The following is an 18,839-nucleotide window of genomic DNA, read 5'->3' as shown; positions in this document are numbered from 1 at the left end:
CTTTTCCGTCACAGGAACACTTCGGTCTCATAAGCAGAGCATTAACAATGCGTGCTTTTATTACATCAGTAGAATTTTACCTCCCGAAAAACATATAATTTTATAACTCATGAAATAAGGTTTGAATCCTACCCAGGGAGATGTAATAAATGGCAATTTAACCAACTGAAAACTTGCCCAATAGTAAAGGAAAACTCCGAGTAAATATTATTATGTTACTTACCTGCCTCAACAATAAAACTTCAAGTATGCCATAAACATTGTTCTAGGCCGAAGTTTGAAAACCATTCAAAGCCTCAATTTTCCGCCATGTTGAATTCAAAGCAAACATGCCGAGTGCCCCAAATAGTGCACACTTCAACTGTCGAATAAAATATTTTAACGTAGTTAAACTACAAACGATTTTATAAATGTTTAAACAACACGGATTCGTTGAGGATATTAGGGTGAAAAGCGTGGAAAGGTGCATAATTATTGGAATTGAACATTTTCGCCATTATGCTCAATTGCTCATCGAGTCCATATATTTAGGGTGAAAAGCGTGGAAAGGTGCATAATTATTGGAATTGAACATTTTCGCCATTATGCTCAATTGCTCATCGAGTCCATATTATTCAAATCCAATAGTCTCTTACCGCGGGGGCTGCCCCACAGTAAAGGAACAAAAAAAGCCCCCCTAAATACGGCCATGGCTTGATACCCAAAAGCTCAATTCAATCGCCTACAAAATGCTAGGTAACTAGGTTTCCAACAAAAAACCGACCCACATGTAGATACTATATTCGGGATATGCATCATAAACTCAAAGTTCATTTAAGTTCCATAACGACAATATTTGGGTTCGGAAAAGTTCGTTCTGTTTGAAACAGCCCCCCATAAACTTGGGGAAAAACTGGGAAAAGCTTTCAAGTTAAAAGCTTTTGATTGACGGTTTTTAGGGAAAAATTGGAATAAAAAGTGTCGTCCTTCATGAGAAATACCTACTACAACTGGCCTTAAAACTTTAAAGAGCCCACGAAAGTTCATGTTTAAAATGCATTGAAAGACCTTTAACGCTTTGATGTCCTTCGTCCTTCCTCACTTGGTCATTTTAATTTTACATCAGGATATCTAATAAAACTTCACCTCACAGCTTTCACGCTTTGAAAAGCTATGAATATGTAAATGGAATGCTGGGTATTTTAGAGGAAACATGACGTGAAAACGTGTTCCAGAGCTTTTGATGTGATTGAGCGATGATATCAAAGGCTTTCGTCAGGATGAAAGGAGTAGTGAGTAGGTATATCTCAACACGAAGATACAGCATTTCGTCAGAATCGTCAGGATGAAAGGAGTAGTGAGTAGGTATATCTCAACACGAAGATACAGCATAGTTTTAAACAAGAAGACTTGAGAAAAGGTGAAATGAACCAAGTAGCAAAGATCTTATTTGAATCTCAAAGTACGACATAACAGTCACATGAGAAGTTTGACATAAATATTCAAGAAGAACACAACAAATATTCCTTAATACAAAATTCTCAATATCATCTAACAGTTCTAACATATTAAAAGTTAAAGCGTCAGTACAAAATGCAGCTTGCAGGAATTGGAAACACGTTCGCGCCAGTACTGGCACGCTTGACACCCAAAAGAACATCTTTGAGCATTTTTCAGCCCGATTATTGAAAGCAATGTGACATTCCACTTGTTCAGGTTCACATCATGGTTCTATAATGTCAGGAAAACTCGTTTAAACTTTTATTCAGTTTTGTTGAATATTACTCCTGACTATCTGCTGAAAAATCAAATTACAGACATCAAGTTTTCCTAAATACTTTTTTCAAGTTTAGAATTTGTCATTAGCATAAGGTATGAGCGGTAGGTAAGCGTGTATAGCATGTTTTTCATTTAATATATGTAGATTCTGCAGTTCACCTGTCAAATTTTAATTGAAAACTTCTCAAGTTTATAAAATTCAACTTGGCCTAGCCGTTCTGCTCCGCAAAGAGCTTCTAAATACAGAATACTTATGAGATCTTTAGGGAAAAATTGGAATAAAAAGTGTCGTCCTTCATGAGAAATACCTACTACAACTGGCCTTAAAACTTTAAAGAGCCCACGAAAGTTCCTCATGTTTAAAATGCATTGAAAGACCTTTAACGCTTTGATGTCCTTCGTCCTTCCTCACTTGGTCATTTTACATCAGGATATCTAATAAAACTTCACCTCACAGCTTTCACGCTTTGAAAAGCTATGAATATGTAAATGGAATGCTGGGTATTCTAGAGGAAACATGAGGTGAAAACGTGTTCCAGAGCTTTTGATGTGATTGAGCGAGGATATCAAAGGCTTTCGTCAGGATGAAAGGAGTAGTCAGAAGGTATATCTCACCACGAAGATACAGCAGAGTTTTAAACAAGAAGACTTAAGGAAAGGTGAAATGGACCAAGTAGCAAAGATCTTATTTGAATCTCAAAATACGACATAACAGTCAAATGAGAAGTTTGACATAAATATTCAAGAAGAACACAACACAAATTCCTTAATACAAAATTCTCAATATCATCTAACAATTCTAACATATTAAAAGTTAAAGCGTCAGTAGAAAATGCAGCTTGCAGGAATTGGAAACACAATAACACATAGAGACAAACGAAATTTAATTTCTAACTGAAAGTAAAGTGAAATATCTTTACAATCCAATAACAGTCAAATGAGAAGTTTGACATAAATATTCAAGAAGAACACAACACAAATTCCTTAATACAAAATTCTCAATATCATCTAACATATTAAAAGTTAAAACGTCAAGTACAAAATGCAGCTTGCAGAAATTGGAAACACAATAACACATAGAGACAAACAAAATTTAATTTCTAACTGAAAGTGAAGTGAAATATCTTTACAATTCATCCACAAGTTTGGCCATGCCTCGGGATGAACTAGCGGGATTCCGGAGCGAAGCGACGGAATTCAGCTAGAATGGACCAAGTAGCAAAGATCTTATTTGAATCTCAAAATACGACATAACAGTCAAATGAGAAGTTTGACATAAATATTCAAGAAGAATACAACACAAATTCCTTAATACAAAACTCTCAATAGCATCTAACATATTAAAAGTTAAAGCGTCAAGTACAAAATGCAGCTTGCAGAAATTGGAAACACAATAACACATAGAGACAAACGAAATTTAATTTCAAACTGAAAGTGAAGTGAAATATCTTTACAATTGAAAAGACAATAGAACAATGTGCTTTCCTTTGTAAAATGACAACTCTCGGGTAATTCTAAACTCAAACTCAATAGTACCAATAAGGTGAAAATTCAATATGTTTCCTAAACTTTTTTTTAACCCCCCTCTCGTCATCCGACCTTTAACTCTGGTGACAAGTTGTAATACCTCGTAACCTTTTGTACATTTCAAAAACATCTTCAGGCTTATCTCATCTACCCCTCCCAAATCTTCTCTTCCTCCCCCCACTTTCACTTCCATGAAAGCTTTTTTCACTTTGGAACTTTTTTTCCCTTTTTTTTCTTTTCTTTTCTGGTGACAAGTTGTAATACCTCGTAACCTTTTGTACATTTCAAAAACATCTTCAGGCTTATCTCATCTACCCCTCCCAAATCTTCTCCTCCCCCCACTTTCACTTCCATGAAAGCTTTTTTTTCACTTTGGAACTTTTTTTCCCTTTTCTTCTTTTCTTTTAAAATAATTTGGTTTTTTGTTACGTTGTTTCCTCATTACCTTGGAGACACGTCACCCCAAAATCTAACTGTTTCCCAGAAGTGCATTCATAAGAAATAGGCCTACTAGGCTGTTTTTGTAGTTTTAAACAAGAAGACTTGAGAAAAGGTGAAATGAACCAAGTAGCAAAGATCTTATTTGAATCTCAAAGACCTAGCCTCAATTGAAGACGGACTGTCTCAACGGATACTCGCCCCCCGGCAACTAGAACAACGGATGGACTTCGTCGCTCATGGATAAACAAAAACAACAAAAGAAATGAAAATAAATATATCAAGATTGGAACATTAAATGTGATGTCACTTAATCGTAGAGTTGAAGAATGTATTGATGTGTTACAAGAGAGAAAACTGGATATATTGGGATTGAGCGAGACCAAATGGAAAGGGAAAGGAACAAAAGAAATTCGAGGTGGACATCATCTTTATTGGTCTGGGGGAGTCAATGGAAGAAATGGAGTGGGCATCATTTTGAGCGACAAGATGAATGAAATTGTGGTGGATGTGAATTATGTGTCGGACAGATTGATGATCATCAAACTGAAAATAGACCCAGTGCGTATATTAAACTTGATCCAATGTTATGCACCCCAGGCTGGAAGCGATGACCAAGAGAAACAAAATTTCGAACAACTATTGGAAGACAAAATACAAGACCCTAACACCTTGGTCATGGGTGATTTAAATGCACAAGTTGGTTGTGACAGACAAGGGTTTGAGGAAATCATGGGAGCCCATGGATGGGGACCACGGAATGCAGAAGGAGAGAATTTGCTAGATCTTTGTACAAGAAATTCTTTAGTACTTACCAACACATGGTTTTATAAAAGGAAAAGTCATAAGGTTACACGGTATGGATGGAATGGACAACAGGAATCGCTGATCGATTACTTCTTGATAAATAAAGAACTACACAACACTGTCATAGATGTTAAAGTAATACCTAGTGTATCTCTAGGGAGTGATCACCGATTACTTGTTGGCACATTCCGATTCAAGAAACTGAGAGCAATGAAAACAGGACAAGATAAGAAAATAAAAGTATGGAAACTAAAGGACAGTGAAAAAGCAAGAGAGTTTGAGAATAAAATCCGAGAAAAGGTACCAAACACAGAACCAACATCAGTAGAAGAGGAATGGAATGCTTATAAGAAGAGCATGATAGAAGCAGCAGAACAAGTATGCGGAAGAACTGGAGGAGTGAGAAAATGGAAAGAAACACCATGGTGGAATGAGAGAACAAGGAAAGCGGTATTGGAGAAAAACAACAAGGCTAGACGATATTCCATCTTCAAACATTCAGTCAGACTTTTCCCCGCGCCGAGTTGCAACTGTTTATGCGTTATCTTCATCGATATCGGAGACATCCGCTTGAGCCAACTTCTGGAAATCCACTTTATACTATGTAACAGCTCCTCGCACAAAATTTCTATTTTTGGTTTTCACTGCATTCATAGTTGAAAAGTTTGCTTCACAGTTTTTTCGTTGCGGTTCCCTTCTTAACTTTCAAAAGTGTTCGAGGTTCCCCCCCCCACCCACACCCAAAGAATAAAAAATAAACTCACTAATTTTTGTTGCTAAAAGCCATTTTTTTTTAATTATGAATGTCATCTGCCAACTTCTGGGAGTCTAGTCTTAAGTGGAAAAACACAGCAAGTCTCTTGTACAAGCCCATTAGCCCACTTGCACAGTAATTTTGCAATAAGGGATTTCTATTTTAATGAGTCCTTGAATCAATAAGTAAAAGCACCTAAATTTTTTCAAAAAGGGGAAGAAATGATTAATAACTAGGAAGTACTTCTACCTATTGATGATCAAAGTAGGTAGTATTTCAATGTTTCTAGATGAAAGTATCTTAATTTTCTAAACTAATTCTAGGTTGATTTGAGGGTACCCTGGTATAGTAATCTAGAAATTATCAAAATATTAGGTGAGTAAAAAATGCAGCAATTAGAAAAGGTGCATAATCAAAATGTATGAAGATTAGGCTAGACGATATTCCATCTTCAAACATTCAGTCAGACTTTTCCCCGCGCCGAGTTGCAACTGTTTATGCGTTATCTTCATCGATATTGGAGACATCCGTTTGAGCGTACTTAACGTTTTGTTCGAGAACTCATCGTTTTTCTGCTCCAGTCGGGAAACGATTTGTTCAACCGTTGGCGCGGAAAACGCGTGTTGAATTGTGTCCAGGTGAGGCGTCAGTGAGAACTCGTAGGAATCTAAGTTCTCAGTGTTGGATTTCAGAATTTCCTCCACCTTGGAAGGTTCAGCTACCAAATTAGACACCACCTGTGTCAGATTACTGCTTGGTATATAATGAGTAGCGATGCCACACTTGGCTACGTCTTTGCCTTTGAGATATCTGATAAAAGTACAAAAAAGCTTTGTTTACTTCGCGTATTTCATATAAATTTGACCAATCATGGTTTCTGTATTCTATACTGAGATCTACCCAATTTGTTTTGTTGAAGTTGTAGTTATAAGACTTGTGGTTGTGTTGCCTTTGAGTTGATAACTAGTGAGGGCCAGGTAAAGGCCAAGGGCCGCGGGTTTCAGACGAGGCAAGAAGTAGCTACCTCCTACATCGGGAAAGAGGCCGATGGTTGTCTCCGGCATGGCGAATGTCGTTTTGTCTGTGGCCACCCGGTATTTTCCTGAAGGAGATAGTGAAAACTCACATTCGTTCGTGTTTAAAAGAGAGAGAGAGAGAGAGAGAGAAAAAATTGGTAAAAAGTTCAGGTCTGAGGCACTTACCTTATGCTTACATACTTCAATACAAGTATATAGTACAAGTTTCCTAAACACCTATTTTTGATGTACACCTAAATCATTATGTTTTAGAACAATTTTTTTCCACTTTCCTCGAAGGAGTGGGGTTTGAATTCTATGCCTTTGAGTTGATAACTAGTGAGGGCCAGGTAAAGGCCAAGGGCCGCGGGTTTCAGACGAGGCAAGAAGTAGCTACCTCCTACATCAGGAAAGAGGCCAATGGTTGTCTCCGGCATGGCGAACGTCGTTTTGTCTGTGGCCACCCGGTATTTTCCTGAAAGAGATAGTGAAAACTCACATTCGTTCATGTTTAAAAGAGAGAGAGAGAAATCGGTAAAAAGTTCAGGTCTGAGGCACTTACCTTATGCTTACATACTTCAATACAAGTTTATAGTACAAGTTTCCTAAACACCTATTTTTGACGTACACCTAAATTATTTAGAATGTTTTAGCATAGATTTTTTCCCCCACTTCCCTCGAAGTAATAGGGTAATTTAAAGTCGAAAGGGATATAGAACAGCCTAGTAACCAAAGAAAATTGATTCTTTGATGTCAAGTTTTTGATCAATCATTCCATTTTGACAACTCAGTTTTCTTCTTCCTCCCCAGGAGGGACAGTGAAAGAATGGGAACAGAAGTGGCAAACATCAGAAGGAAAAGTTGAAATATGAAAGAAATTCTGACACAAAAGAATGAAAGAAAAGAGCCTGAGGAGACAGAACAAAGAGAGACAGATGGAGGAAGGGGCTGGAGGAAAAATTGAAGGCAGATTTTTATATTATTTAATTTGAAAGACAACGAGAAATTGAAGACCTAAAAAAAATCAGAAATCTCATTCCACTGGAGCACCAATTGAGTATTTAACTTAAGTGCTGAATTTTCAGTAACTGAATGTTCTTCTCTATGGCATCTGGAATGCGATAAAATGATCAAGAACGATAGTAAGTGCTACATACAACTTGGCGTGAAGAAAGAATAAGGAAATAAAAGTTTGAGAGCATTTACACTCTACAAAAAGAAAAGTACCCAAGAACGATTTAAAAAAGTTGAGCAAATTTCCAACAGAAAAAAAAAGAAAGAAAAAACTAGTAATAGATTTCTCAAGAAAACATCTTGTTAAAATGTTTAATATAATTTCTCGTCTTCTATAACTTTTGGTAATAACTTGGCAACCTTTGCCAAAAACTTTGGTAGAATTTTTCGAATTGTTCGACAGAGTGTTGCAACTTTTTTACCCCCATCCCTCCTGCTTAACCACGAGAACATTTTAACAACAGTTCCAAACTAGAGAGAAAACTTTTCATTCCCACTAAACTACCGGTATACAATTATTTAAGTGCTTTGCGGCAGAAAACTTCAAAGTTACACAATTTTCCGGTGTTAAAACTCGAACGCAGTCTAATGAAAGTCATACAAGGAAAGACACAAGGCTTTTTTTAGTGACCTGAAATTTGTATTCCACTTTGGTGTAAAAAGGAGCGAATAGTTCAAAAACACGCATGGTCGCATGCATAGCTTTCTGGGCTTCACTGGAAACTACACAAGTTGAACAAGAAAGTGGTCACTGAAACAAATTGGAAATAGTTGCCATAGTAAAATACGTACATATCCTGTAAAGTGTTACCAGGAAAAATAAAGAAAATGTTTGGGTCTGTTTAGTGTGATGATACCCACGTTGTTCTTCTCTTCGAACAGCACATCATCTGGTTCTTCTTTCATGGAATCTTCAATGATTGATGAAGATGCTTTGGCTCGTATGAAATTCATCATGTTCAGACTAGACATTGAGCTCATTGCTCTTCTGTTGAACTGGAAAATATAAATAGTGGTTCAGTAAACTGTAGAACTCATTGGGGTAATTATTTAGAAGCCGCAGCAATGAAAAAGAAGGCCCCTTTTTGCATTTAACCTAACCCCATAACAAAACTAGTCACGGCTCATTTGTGAAAGCTCTTTTTTTTAACCTAACCCTTAAAGAACACTGGTCACTGCTCATTTGTGAAAGCTTTTTTTTTGTAGCAATTATTCATTGTCATGGCTTCTGAGCTATTACCTATTACCCACACTTAGAAAAAGGGTTTCTATGGTGTCCAAAGACCCAGTTTAATATTATTGTTTTTTGTGCTGAATATTTTTCCAAATTTAATCAAAATAAGAGAAATAATGACAACTTGGATAAAATGCAAAATTACCAAGTTGGAACTCACTGTATTCCATGGTAACATTCTACCAAACCTGACGTAAGTTGTAAAATGGGTACTTAGTTACTTACACAGTTGAATCCTAGAGTCATCTCAACGAGAAGAAAATACTGACTCACAGCTTTTCTATGAGCAATCATGGTTCATTTAAGCCAGTGTGCTTGTAGAGGACTATCTTCTGAAAATCAAACAGAAATCAGTGTCAATCAATATTTTTACTGCATATTACATCTTGCTCTTCAAAATATTAAAAATAGTTGTAGAAACCATCTCCCTGAACCGAAGAAAAAAGTTCACAGTTAATAGGTGTTATTTTTTTTGCAAGAGATTTTTTGAATTTTTGTTGTCTTTACATTTTCAAAAAAACTGAAAATCTAGCTGAAATGAAGCAGCATCAACTGTGGAATGATCTAGTCAAGTTAGTCCCCAATTTCTCATCTAATGTAGGAGCACTTTAACCCTTACTAAACTAACAGAGTAGCTACTTTACTACTAAGTGGCCTTCTAGTGACCAATATCAGTATGGTAGCCAAAATGTGTTTTCTACTTCTTGAAAAAAAAAAAAAAATAGGTACCTTCACAGAGCTGATATAGAGGGGTTTTAGTACATTGTTCACACCTAAAAATTAATATTAACTGCAATAGGTAGATAAGGTTTACAGTAGGTATTAAACATATACTTCTATGAACAAGGTCAGATTCTATTAGCACTTACTTGCTTTGCATAGGTAATCGTACCTATTGTCTTATCATCCTTATCAATCACTACTTGACTGCGTGACCTTTGCTTTTACTTGACAGACTTTTGATTTATTAAAAATATTAAAATTTTATTTATCGGCTTTCAGCACAGCAAACACAAATTTGATTTTTGTTTTCAACAGCAAGGTAAATTGATGTAGGAGTGATGGAAAATTATTATTTTCTTTAGAAGAGCTAATGTAGAAGGGAGGTACCCAACTCAGTGCGGTGGTTACAGTGACCTTTGTAATCGTTTTACAGTCAAGTAGGTCCATTTTAAATCAGAGAACATCAAAGGACTATGGTTACTCAGTTTTCTATACAAAGGACTGAGACGACTTCAAATGTGGTCACATTTTTCAAAGAGATCAACATATACGAGAAACGTCTCTTGACTTTTAATTAAGTTGTTTATTGTGAGAACAAGGAGACGAGTCACTAGGAGTATCACTGATATTAATTCTCCTTGAAGTTTCTTCTTCTTTATTGTTCCTAAATAACAGACATTCTTGATTTAAAGTCTGCAGAGAAAACGAAGAATAAAGACCAAACACAGTCAAAGAAATTTATAAGACGCTAGCACAGTGAAGTTTCTTCTTCTTTATTGTTCCTAAATAATAGACATTCTTAATTTAAAGTCTGCAGAGAAAACGAAGAATATAAGACCAAACACAGCCAAAGAAATTTATAAGACGCTAGCACAAGAGATAAATTTTCTCATTGCAAGGGATGCGAAAATTATTTCTCCCATGTATGGAGAAAGAGCAAAATCAGCAGAATATGATGAATGAGTATGCAGAGTAATTTCTCCATTCCTCTCTTCTAGATTTTTCAACTCGATTATTTTCTACTCGATTATTTTCCAACTCGAGTTGTAACTCGAGTGGAAATTAATCGAGTTGAATATTTATTCCTGGAAATTACACCGTGCCGATTTCTCACTCGAGAGTCGAGTAGGCGAGCGAGTCGCTGATATTCGGGTTTTCGTTCGGAAACTCTCGGCATACGGGTATACCACTATACCCCTCCCCCTCTTCAGTTCTCTTTCTTGCATCATCATCTAGTAAGAGGCAAGAGGGGAGAGGGGGGTAGTGAATCATTCAACTCGTTAAACGAATAGTTTTTCTGACGAATAGATTTGTACTCGAATAGAAACTGCATGCTGCAATAATATGTGGCGAGTGCGCGAGTGAACTCGGGTCAGAAAACCCAATGAATAGTTTTTCCACTCGAGTGGAACAAAATAATAATCGAGTGCACTCGAGTGAAGTCAAACTCGAGTCCACTCGAGTAAAATCATTCACTCGGCCCATCACTAAGAGTAATTTCTCCATTCCTCTCTTCCCTCAATTCATCGTCTCTTCTCCACACTCTTTCGCCTCGGTATGTATGTGCGTGACGGCAGTTAAAATATTTATGAACGTGTAATGTTTGTGCACACACTCATTTTGTTTCATAAATATGTACACTGCAGTAGTAGGCATATCTTTTAATAAAGCGTTTTCCTCCATGACGCTAATCAGGTTCGGATTGGGAAGGATAAGGTCGTGGGACAACTTGGACAGATGGAAGTCGAGCTTTCTGAAAATAAGTGTTTCACTATTGGTTGGGTGTTTGTGACGTCTCAATGGTTTTAAAGAAAAGGCGAAAAGGATTTAAAGGAAGAGATCGAAATTTCGTGCTTTCTATATTCCTACCTACACCTACATACATACGAGTATGTAGGTATGTAACAAGAGACCTACGAGTATATTATTACATTGATACTAAGCAGGAAAACTCCACGGTCCACGATGACTACTAGTCATTATCAATGTTACAACTCACTCAATGGTTTTAAAGAAAAGGCGAAAAGGATTTAAAGGAAGAGATCGAAATTTAGTGCTTTCTATATTCCTACCTACACCTACATACGAGTAGGTATGTAACAAGAGACCTACGAGTATATTATTACATTGATACTAAGCAGGAAAACTCCACGATAGTTGATAACTACTAGTCATTATCAACGTTACAACTCGAACATCCAGCCAGGCCTACTTTTCTTTTAAAATAATTTCGTTTTCTGTTACGTTGTTTCCTCATTACCTTGGAGACACGTCACCCCAAAATCTAACCGTTTCCCAGTAGTGCATTCATAAGAAATAGGCCCCTTGAGGTGCGGTACGGTAATTCCACCTTTGAAATGTGGCAACGTTGTATCCAGGTTCTTTGTGAAGCGGGAATTTTTGAATTTCAATTTTCAACTTATTTCAAAAACAAGCGCGAGCGAGCGGTCCGTTTCTGCAATTTTTGTAGTTTTGTGTGTTAAATAAGGAAGAAATAAAAAAAAGGTGATTTTGGGATTCACGGTTAGTAGAGTTAAAAAGCAAGGACCAAGTTTCCTGACAAGAAGGAGAAACCGGACTCACAAAAAATCCTGTCCTTTGATTGCTTGGTGTGTTAGGTAAGTAAGACAGTATTGGTCACAATAGATCTACGGAGTTTGCAGTGTTAATTGCATACTCTCTCTCAGGAGAGGAGCAATATTTTGCACGAAAACATCAAGCTGAATTTCAAATTATCGCGCCTCTGATTTACTTCCTCGTTTTGCTAGCTTCTCATTGGTGTAGAACTCGCGAGTGATATTTTTCAAACCGGTATATTTATCACGGCGCGAATTTTCAAATTTATTGAATTCAAATTTTCAAATCAACGACTTTCTGACTGATCTGATCTGGTGATTAGCTGATAAGTGATGGACGCCTCTAATGGGATTCCTCAATTTCTGTGTCTCTGACGTCAATTTAACGAATAAGGAATAGGTAGAAAAGGCAAAACCTACAGAGGTAGGTATTTTTTTTTTTAGTTTTGTCAGGTATCAAGCTACCTTTCCAATGATGGAATTTAACAGGTAAATGGCTCTAGCCACAAGGCCATCAAAGCAGCTAAACTGCATGATCTCTTCTTGGAATTCACCCTAAAAATATTAACTCACAATTATTTCTCCATTTTCAGCTGTATGATCACGAGGATAAGAAAATGTGAACAGGAATGCGAACATTAAACAATGCAAACATGAGCGCTACCTAATAAAAGTAGGTAGTAAAAAAATTTGAAAGATGGAAAGAAAAATTCAACCTTTCCAATCAAATGAATCTATGGACCAAAATTGTGCTGGACTAAAGGTAACGAAGTAAGAGATGAGAGGTGGTAGAATTAATGTAGGAAATATTTTTTATGTCAGGGATGGTAGAATTAATGACCAATAAGTACTAGATAATTTTGATGTGAGGGACTCAGGGCTATATCTTACTCTTTGATCACGAGGATAAGAAAATGTGAACAGGAATGCGAACATTAAACAATGCAAACATGAGCGACCATCGAGCGGTCAACACAACTGATTTTCAATCTGGAGGTTCTGGCTTCGAGTCCCAACCACACCGAATTTTTCCGGTTTCAGGGTAATTCTGAGGAGAATATTAAAGATTGCATGCTTAATAGTGTCAAGCGAGTAGGTAAGTGAGATTTACCTATAGTAAGTAAAGATAAAAGATGAAGAAGAGGTTGTTATGAATTTACAAAATGCTGTGATAACCACAAAGGTTGTTTTTAACTTAAATAAAAAAATAAATTCTGTTTTATTGTGGAAAATATACAAAGTGTTGTGACTTTCCTTGACTGCCTTGACATACGAGTATTACATTAATAAAGAAAGAAAGACGGGTGATTTTCTAGCTGTAAAGAAGGGAATTTTGTCCAACAGGACTACAATATGGCCTTTATAGGAGACCAGTAGCTGACACCCACTAGCCTCGCGTAAATCAACCATACGAACTCGTTAATCTTCGTAAACCTATTCTTTTTTTAAAATTGGCGACCATCGACCATCCTTGCTATTCTGACTTTAGCTGACAGCTGCCCTGAATAGTTCAGTTGGTTTGGAGAACCATATCCTAAGGTTCTTCAGCTCTGATTGCTGGTTGACATCAGAGGAAGAACATTCACTATCAGGTAGACCTGACAGGTCACCCGAGGCACTTATTATTGCTGCCATACACTAGGAACAAAAGGTGAGCTGGCATAAAGCCTGATATGATGTCAGTTGAGAGAGTTTCCCACGAACTCTCACGGATTGAAACCGAGCTCAGTGATCCAGTGTTATTTCGACATTAGGATCTTCTTCAAAGCATTGATCTACCATGTAAGAAGTGACTTGTTCCAGTCTAGGCGGATTCCATTTGGGTGACTTGTCCTTGTCTATCAGAAGAGCGCGTACTCCTGAAATCAAAACGTACAAGATATAATAGTAGGTCTTTCGGTCTGCCTGGTTAGCTTGGAGGGTGGTGTGTCAGCCTTGTAAGCGCTAGGTCACGGGTTCAATTTCCGCCAGGGACGAGCTTTATTCTAAACATCAAACTGTTGGAAAAAGAGGAAGGAATTGCGTTAACCTAATCATCAGTCTTTTTTTTTACTCGGAAGTATCGGAACCAAATTTGTGGCTAAATGCCATCTTAGTTAGTTTGTTTTGGAGTGCACTACATCCTTCACTGATGGTGTTCGTTCTCGGAACGGCTGGCTTTCTCCTATCCTAATCTCCGTCTCTCATCGATTTCGAGACCATAAGACCTCAGCTTCCAACGCTGCATAACGGCTCAAGGAAAATTGACAAAGAAGAATACCTTAGAAACTGTTGGAAAAAGAGGAAGGCATTGCGTTAACCTAATCATCAGTCTTTTTTTTACTCGGAAGTCTCGGAACCAATTTTGTGGCTACATGCCATCTTGGTTAGTTTGTTTTGGAGTGCACTACATCCTTCACTGATAGTGTTCGTTCTCGGAACGGCTGGCTTTCTACTATCCTAATCTCCGTCTCTCATCGATTTCGAGACCATAAGACCTCAGCTTCCAACGCTGCATAATGGCACAAGGAAAATTGACAAAGAAGAATAGTTACAGTTCTCTCTATAAAACCCCTTGGAAATAAACTCACCTTCATAGAAGTCCGGTGAAGACTTAGCATCCACGGCAGCACAGGCTAGACGATATTCCATCTTCAAACATTCAGTCAGACTTTTCCCCGCGCCGAGTTGCAACTGTTTGTGCGTTATCTTCATCGATATTGGAGACATCCGTTTGAGGGTACTTAACGACCTTGTTTAGACTGCGGGAGTAAAGGGACTTTTCAGTCTCATTCTGGCAGTATAAACAGGGTATATTCTATTCTATAGCTGAGTAGTTCATTAACTATGATGTTCCATTTATCACAGTTGAAACTTCACATTGTACCACTGTAGTGTTAGATTTGTTAGTTTATATTGACAAGCTATAGCTTGTCTTTTTTTTAATGTTCACTGTGGACAAAAGTTGGTCTTAATATAGACACTTTTTTTTAGATTTTCCTTGAATTTGGCTCAATCCCTATGCCTGCCACTTGCCTTGACAGTATAGATCTAGACAATCTTGCCCAGTCTAATATAGACCCAGTTGATCTTGATGATGCTAATATTTGGATTGATATGATCAACAGTGAAGCAACAAGCTCAAGTACTAATATTTGGATGGGTGACCAAAGTCCTGCAGGTGATGATTGGGTGAGTTTTCCACCTCAAAGGAGATTGGGATTGAAGAGTAAGACAAACATCTATGACCTAGGTTCCCAAAGTAAAAAGAAAATGAGGCCAAAAGTTATTATTTAATCAGTTTAGTATATTTTATTCTTTGTCCTTACCCTACTGTCATGCTCTAAAGTCCCTTTTTCTTTATCCACTATTACTTAGTCCTTCTATCCAATCCCCTTCTTCTCTATTCAGTTTTCCCATCATCCTCTCAGGTATTTGAGACCGATCTTCATGATTGGCCTCACCAGAGCCATGACTTCACGCCTGTATTCATAGAAGAGTTTATCATGAAGACCTCCAGGTTAGACAAGGTCCACTACAGTCGTATCGCATTGTTTCAAATCTACGGTACTGTGTTTTATTGGGGACGTGTGTATGAAGATAGAGATTATAAAGAAGGTGTCTGGACTTTGCAAAACTTTCACTAGTAAGTGGGAATATGAGGGTCCAACAATACAAAAAAAAAATCAGTTGGAATGTTTTATTTGTATAAATTTATTAATTTCACCTTCTTATGTTGAGGGAAAGGGTAGTTTCTTCAGGTCAGAGGCTGCCTTTTAACTAGTAAGATCATACTTGCCTTTCTGACTACATAGGGTTTAGATTTCAACCAACTACTGACATTGACCTCTCACCCAGCTTGAGTGTGGGGATGGGAAAAGTCAGTAGCATGTGATTGTCCTGATCCCCTATCCACAAATGTAATACCAATCACATCCAACCTGTTAAGCAACTTTGTGTGTGGTTGGTTCAAAATGAGAAAAAATCCCCGCGACCCTTGCTATTTTGCACCTTCAGGTTTTTTCAACCAATGACCATCAATCACCCTCACGTTTTTCAATTATTTCAATCATTAACCTTAGTTTTTTTTTTCTCTCTCTCCATCTTCTCAGCTTCAAGCTGGGGTTCCGTCAGGATGTCGAGCGGTTCGTGGAGCAGTACCTGAAAATCTTCTCCTCGTGCAACACCCACCCTGTACTGTGTACGTACGTTCGACCGCACAGACCCCCACACACCATCACCCTGTATAAGGAATTCGAGGACGGTCGCAAGCGGAAAGGGTCGCGTCAGAAACTGTTGCCGCGTCGCAATGCGCGGCCTAGAGTGAGACAGACACCGCGACCACCGCGACAGACGAGAAACAAACCAGCGATGATAGATAGTCGACGACTTACTGAGGTAAATAAAGTATGTATGTGTGGCGTTCACAAAAATATAATCCTACATAGAAAACGCAGGTTCTCGTTTCCTCACAATTTCCATCTCTGAAGTATAAATAACACTTCAAAATTCTTGGCCAGCACCTCTGAGAGCTATGTCTTTTTTTTCCTCACAATTTCCATCTCTGAAGTATAAATAACACTTCCAAATTCTTGGCCAACACCTGAGAGCTATGTCTAACTGATGAGTTCCAATAAATAAAATCCGCCCCGGGCGGGAATCGAACCCACGGCCTAGCGCTTACAAGGCAGACGCACTACCAACTAAGCTAACTAGGCTGGCGAGAGCTATGTCTAACTGATGAGTTCCAATAAGAACGAAACGCGTCTTAGGCTGCTCTCAGGTGTTGGCTAATATGTATTAGAGTCTATTTATCTAATGCCCGTGTATATTTTAGATGATTTATCAAATGCCCGCTGCTCACGCTCAGACTGTAGGCTGCTCTCAGGTGTTGGCTAATATGTATTAGAGTCTATTTATCTAATGCCCGTGTATATTTTAGATGATTTATCAAATGCCCGCCGCTCACGCTCAGGCTATCTCACAGCTCACCAGACTATTAGTACTTAGTTATGTGTATCATATTGTTTTGCAGGTTCCCTATCTAGTCATGGCAGCGAGAGAAGAACAACAGAGACTCCTGGTGAAACTAGAACCAGAATCTAGTTCCAACAATAGTTATGTACACCTAAATTATTGTGTTTTAGAACAGATTTTTTCCACTTTCCTCGAAGGAGTGGGGTTTGAATTCTAAAGGGATATAGAAGAGTAAAGTAACCGAAAAATTCTGATTCTTTGATGTCAAGTTTTTGATCAATCATTCCATTTTGACAACTCAGTTTTCTTCTCCCTCCCTTCCTTCTTCCTTAACAATAGTAATCCCTGTCAAGAAAATGAACAAGCCAACAAAAACGCCTGTTGTGAAAATGAACAACCTATAAACAATAATGAACACCCTGATAATAATTATTCCTGTCAAGAAACTGAACATCACGTTGAATTCTAAAGGGATATAGAACAGTAAAGTAACCGAAAAATTCTGATTCTTTGATGTCAAGTTTTTGATCAATCATTCCATTTTGAAAACTCAGTTTTCTTCTTCCTCCTAATATCACTGTCCTTACCATGTACTGATAGCCCAACACCTCCTCCCATGGTATAGCCGTCTAGTAACGCCACATAGGGAAGTTTGTAATGTCCTATCAAATGATCCAAGGTATATTCCTGCTGGAAGAACATCCTCCCGAGTGCAGCACCTATAGCAGGCCCTTGCTTGGTTATTGTCACTACATCACCGCCAGCACAGAATGATTTACCTCCAGCACCTTAAAAAATACAGATGGATAAATTTCAAGGCAAATCACTGGGAACATGATGGTTAAAATTGCAAGTTAGACTTGTAAATTGCAAGGGAAGAAAGTGGATAAGTTTGAAACGCGTCTTAGGCTGCTCTCAGGTGTTGGCTAATATGTATTAGAGTCTATTTATCTAATGCCCGTGTATATTTTAGATGATTTATCTAATGCCCGCTGCTCACGCTCAGGCTATCTGACAGCTCACCAGACTATTAGTAGTTATGTGTATCATATTGTTTTGCAGGTTCCCTATCTAGTCATGGCAGCGAGAGAAGAACAACAGAGACTCCTAATCATATTGTTTTGCAGGTTCCCTATCTAGTCATGGCAGCGAGAGAAGAACAACAGAGACTCCTGGTGAAACTAGAACCAGAATCTAGCTCCAACAATAGTAATCCCTGTCATGAAAATGAACAAGCCAACAAAAACGCCTGTTGTGAAAATGAACACCCTATAAACAATAATGAACACCCTGACAATAATTATTCCTGTCAAGAAACTGAACATCACAACAATTCCTACTCGGAAAATGAACAACCCAACAGTAACGCCTGTAACAAAAATGAACACCCCATCAACAACCCCTACTCAGAAAATGAACAACTCAATCATTTTAATAAAAAAAATTACCTACGAAATCAAAATTCCTTCTCAGTAACTGAACAAAGTGAAAATGAACACCCTATAAACAATAATGAACACCCTGACAATAATTATTCCTGTCAAGAAACTGAACATCACAACAATTCCTACTCAGAAAATGAACAACCCAACAGTAACGCCTATAACAAAAATGAACACCCCATCAACAACCCCTACTCAGAAAATGAACAACTCGATCATTTTAATAAAAAAAATTACCTACCATATCAAAATTCCTGCTCAGTAACTGAACAACCACTTGAAACTTCTCCCCCCCCCCCCTCCTCTCCTCTCATATAGAAGTACGTGGTGTATTGAGCAGGCGGGCAAAGCTATCAGCCAAACCTCCGCTACTGGGGGGATTCGAACCCTCATCGGTGCCGGCGCTGTCTGGACTAGCCGGGATAGGAGATACCTCAGGGGTCTGACTGATGATGTGAAAATGGAAGTACTCCAAGATGATGAAATTTGCGTCAAACAAGAAATTGAAGACGAAATCTAACGTGACAATATGGAAAATGAGTTTTTCCAAGCATTGGAGTTGTGTAGGGATTTCCTTAGGTGTTCTTTCTATTA

At 37.9% G+C, this 18,839-nt stretch overlaps 6 protein-coding genes across 7 annotated transcripts in view; 3 read left to right on the top strand and 3 right to left on the bottom strand.

The window, feature by feature from the left end:
* Positions 1–4,026: 4,026 nt before the first annotated feature.
* On the top strand, positions 4,027–5,190 carry LOC103517752 (craniofacial development protein 2-like). The gene has a single exon (XM_008482797.1). It carries the CDS (start codon positions 4,027–4,029, stop codon positions 5,188–5,190), a length of 1,164 nt encoding a protein of 387 aa, XP_008481019.1.
* Positions 5,191–5,712: 522 nt separating this feature from the next.
* LOC103517750 (3-hydroxyisobutyryl-CoA hydrolase, mitochondrial-like) lies at positions 5,713–9,572 on the bottom strand. The gene is made up of 7 exons (XM_026829739.1): positions 9,418–9,572; positions 8,774–8,880; positions 8,126–8,310; positions 7,737–7,747; positions 6,590–6,775; positions 6,185–6,386; positions 5,713–6,094 (listed from the first exon to the last, which is right to left on the bottom strand). The coding sequence occupies exons 2-7, from the start codon at positions 8,840–8,842 to the stop codon at positions 5,713–5,715; spliced, it is 1,035 nt and encodes a 344-aa protein (XP_026685540.1). The 5' UTR covers positions 8,843–8,880; positions 9,418–9,572.
* A 2,171-nt stretch (positions 9,573–11,743) lies between these two features.
* Positions 11,744–18,839, top strand: part of LOC103517746 (nuclear pore glycoprotein p62) — a 16,376-nt gene continuing 9,280 nt past the window's right edge. The window contains exon 1 of one of the 2 annotated variants that reach the window (XM_026829735.1): positions 11,744–11,889. The gene's annotated coding sequence lies outside the window, so the exon portion shown is untranslated. The remainder of the gene's footprint in view (positions 11,890–18,839) is intronic. The other variant, XM_026829733.1, reaches the window with a different exon arrangement.
* On the top strand, positions 12,508–18,510 carry LOC103517749. Its single transcript, XM_026829738.1, has 8 exons — positions 12,508–12,610; positions 14,821–15,018; positions 15,258–15,472; positions 15,939–16,224; positions 16,862–16,948; positions 17,147–17,260; positions 17,931–18,170; positions 18,349–18,510. The coding sequence occupies exons 1-8, from the start codon at positions 12,545–12,547 to the stop codon at positions 18,508–18,510; spliced, it is 1,368 nt and encodes a 455-aa protein (XP_026685539.1). The 5' UTR covers positions 12,508–12,544.
* Positions 13,020–14,571, bottom strand: LOC103517745 (3-hydroxyisobutyryl-CoA hydrolase, mitochondrial-like). The gene is made up of 2 exons (XM_008482791.3): positions 14,418–14,571; positions 13,020–13,706 (listed from the first exon to the last, which is right to left on the bottom strand). The coding sequence occupies exons 1-2, from the start codon at positions 14,554–14,556 to the stop codon at positions 13,573–13,575; spliced, it is 273 nt and encodes a 90-aa protein (XP_008481013.1). The 5' UTR covers positions 14,557–14,571; the 3' UTR covers positions 13,020–13,572.
* The window catches only part of LOC103517747, a 24,158-nt gene continuing 23,854 nt past the window's right edge, over positions 18,536–18,839 (bottom strand). Inside the window, exon 5 of the mRNA XM_008482793.3 lies at positions 18,536–18,678. Within this exon, the coding sequence (XP_008481015.2) occupies positions 18,556–18,678 (123 nt within the window). The 3' untranslated portion in view covers positions 18,536–18,555. The remainder of the gene's footprint in view (positions 18,679–18,839) is intronic.

This window comes from Diaphorina citri, unplaced genomic scaffold, assembly GCF_000475195.1.
Source record: "Diaphorina citri unplaced genomic scaffold, Diaci psyllid genome assembly version 1.1 scaffold1945, whole genome shotgun sequence".
Classification (NCBI taxonomy): domain Eukaryota; kingdom Metazoa; phylum Arthropoda; class Insecta; order Hemiptera; family Psyllidae; genus Diaphorina; species Diaphorina citri.
Note: the sequence above shows the minus strand (reverse complement) of the source record. Positions and strands in the feature narration are given on the sequence as shown.

Excerpts from the sequence above, each read along its gene's own strand:
- LOC103517749 (XM_026829738.1), top strand. The coding sequence starts at position 12,545 with ATGGAAAGAAAAATTCAACCTTTCCAATCAAATGAATCTATGGACCAA. Across the intron at positions 15,019-15,257 it reads GTCCTGCAGGTGATGATTGG|GTATTTGAGACCGATCTTCA; the intron begins GTGAGTTTTCCA and ends TCATCCTCTCAG. Across the intron at positions 18,171-18,348 it reads ATGAACAACCCAACAGTAAC|AAACTGAACATCACAACAAT; the intron begins GCCTGTAACAAA and ends ATTCCTGTCAAG.
- LOC103517745 (XM_008482791.3), bottom strand. The coding sequence starts at position 14,556 with ATGTCTCCAATATCGATGAAGATAACGCACAAACAGTTGCAACTCGGC. Across the intron at positions 13,707-14,417 it reads TTCACCGGACTTCTATGAAG|GAGTACGCGCTCTTCTGATA; the intron begins GTGAGTTTATTT and ends TTTTGATTTCAG.
- LOC103517750 (XM_026829739.1), bottom strand. The coding sequence starts at position 8,842 with ATGATTGCTCATAGAAAAGCTGTGAGTCAGTATTTTCTTCTCGTTGAG. Across the intron at positions 8,311-8,773 it reads TGACTCTAGGATTCAACTGT|TTCAACAGAAGAGCAATGAG; the intron begins GTAAGTAACTAA and ends TATATTTTCCAG. Across the intron at positions 6,095-6,184 it reads ACTTCAACAAAACAAATTGG|ATATCTCAAAGGCAAAGACG; the intron begins GTAGATCTCAGT and ends TACTTTTATCAG.
- LOC103517752 (XM_008482797.1), top strand. The coding sequence starts at position 4,027 with ATGTCACTTAATCGTAGAGTTGAAGAATGTATTGATGTGTTACAAGAG.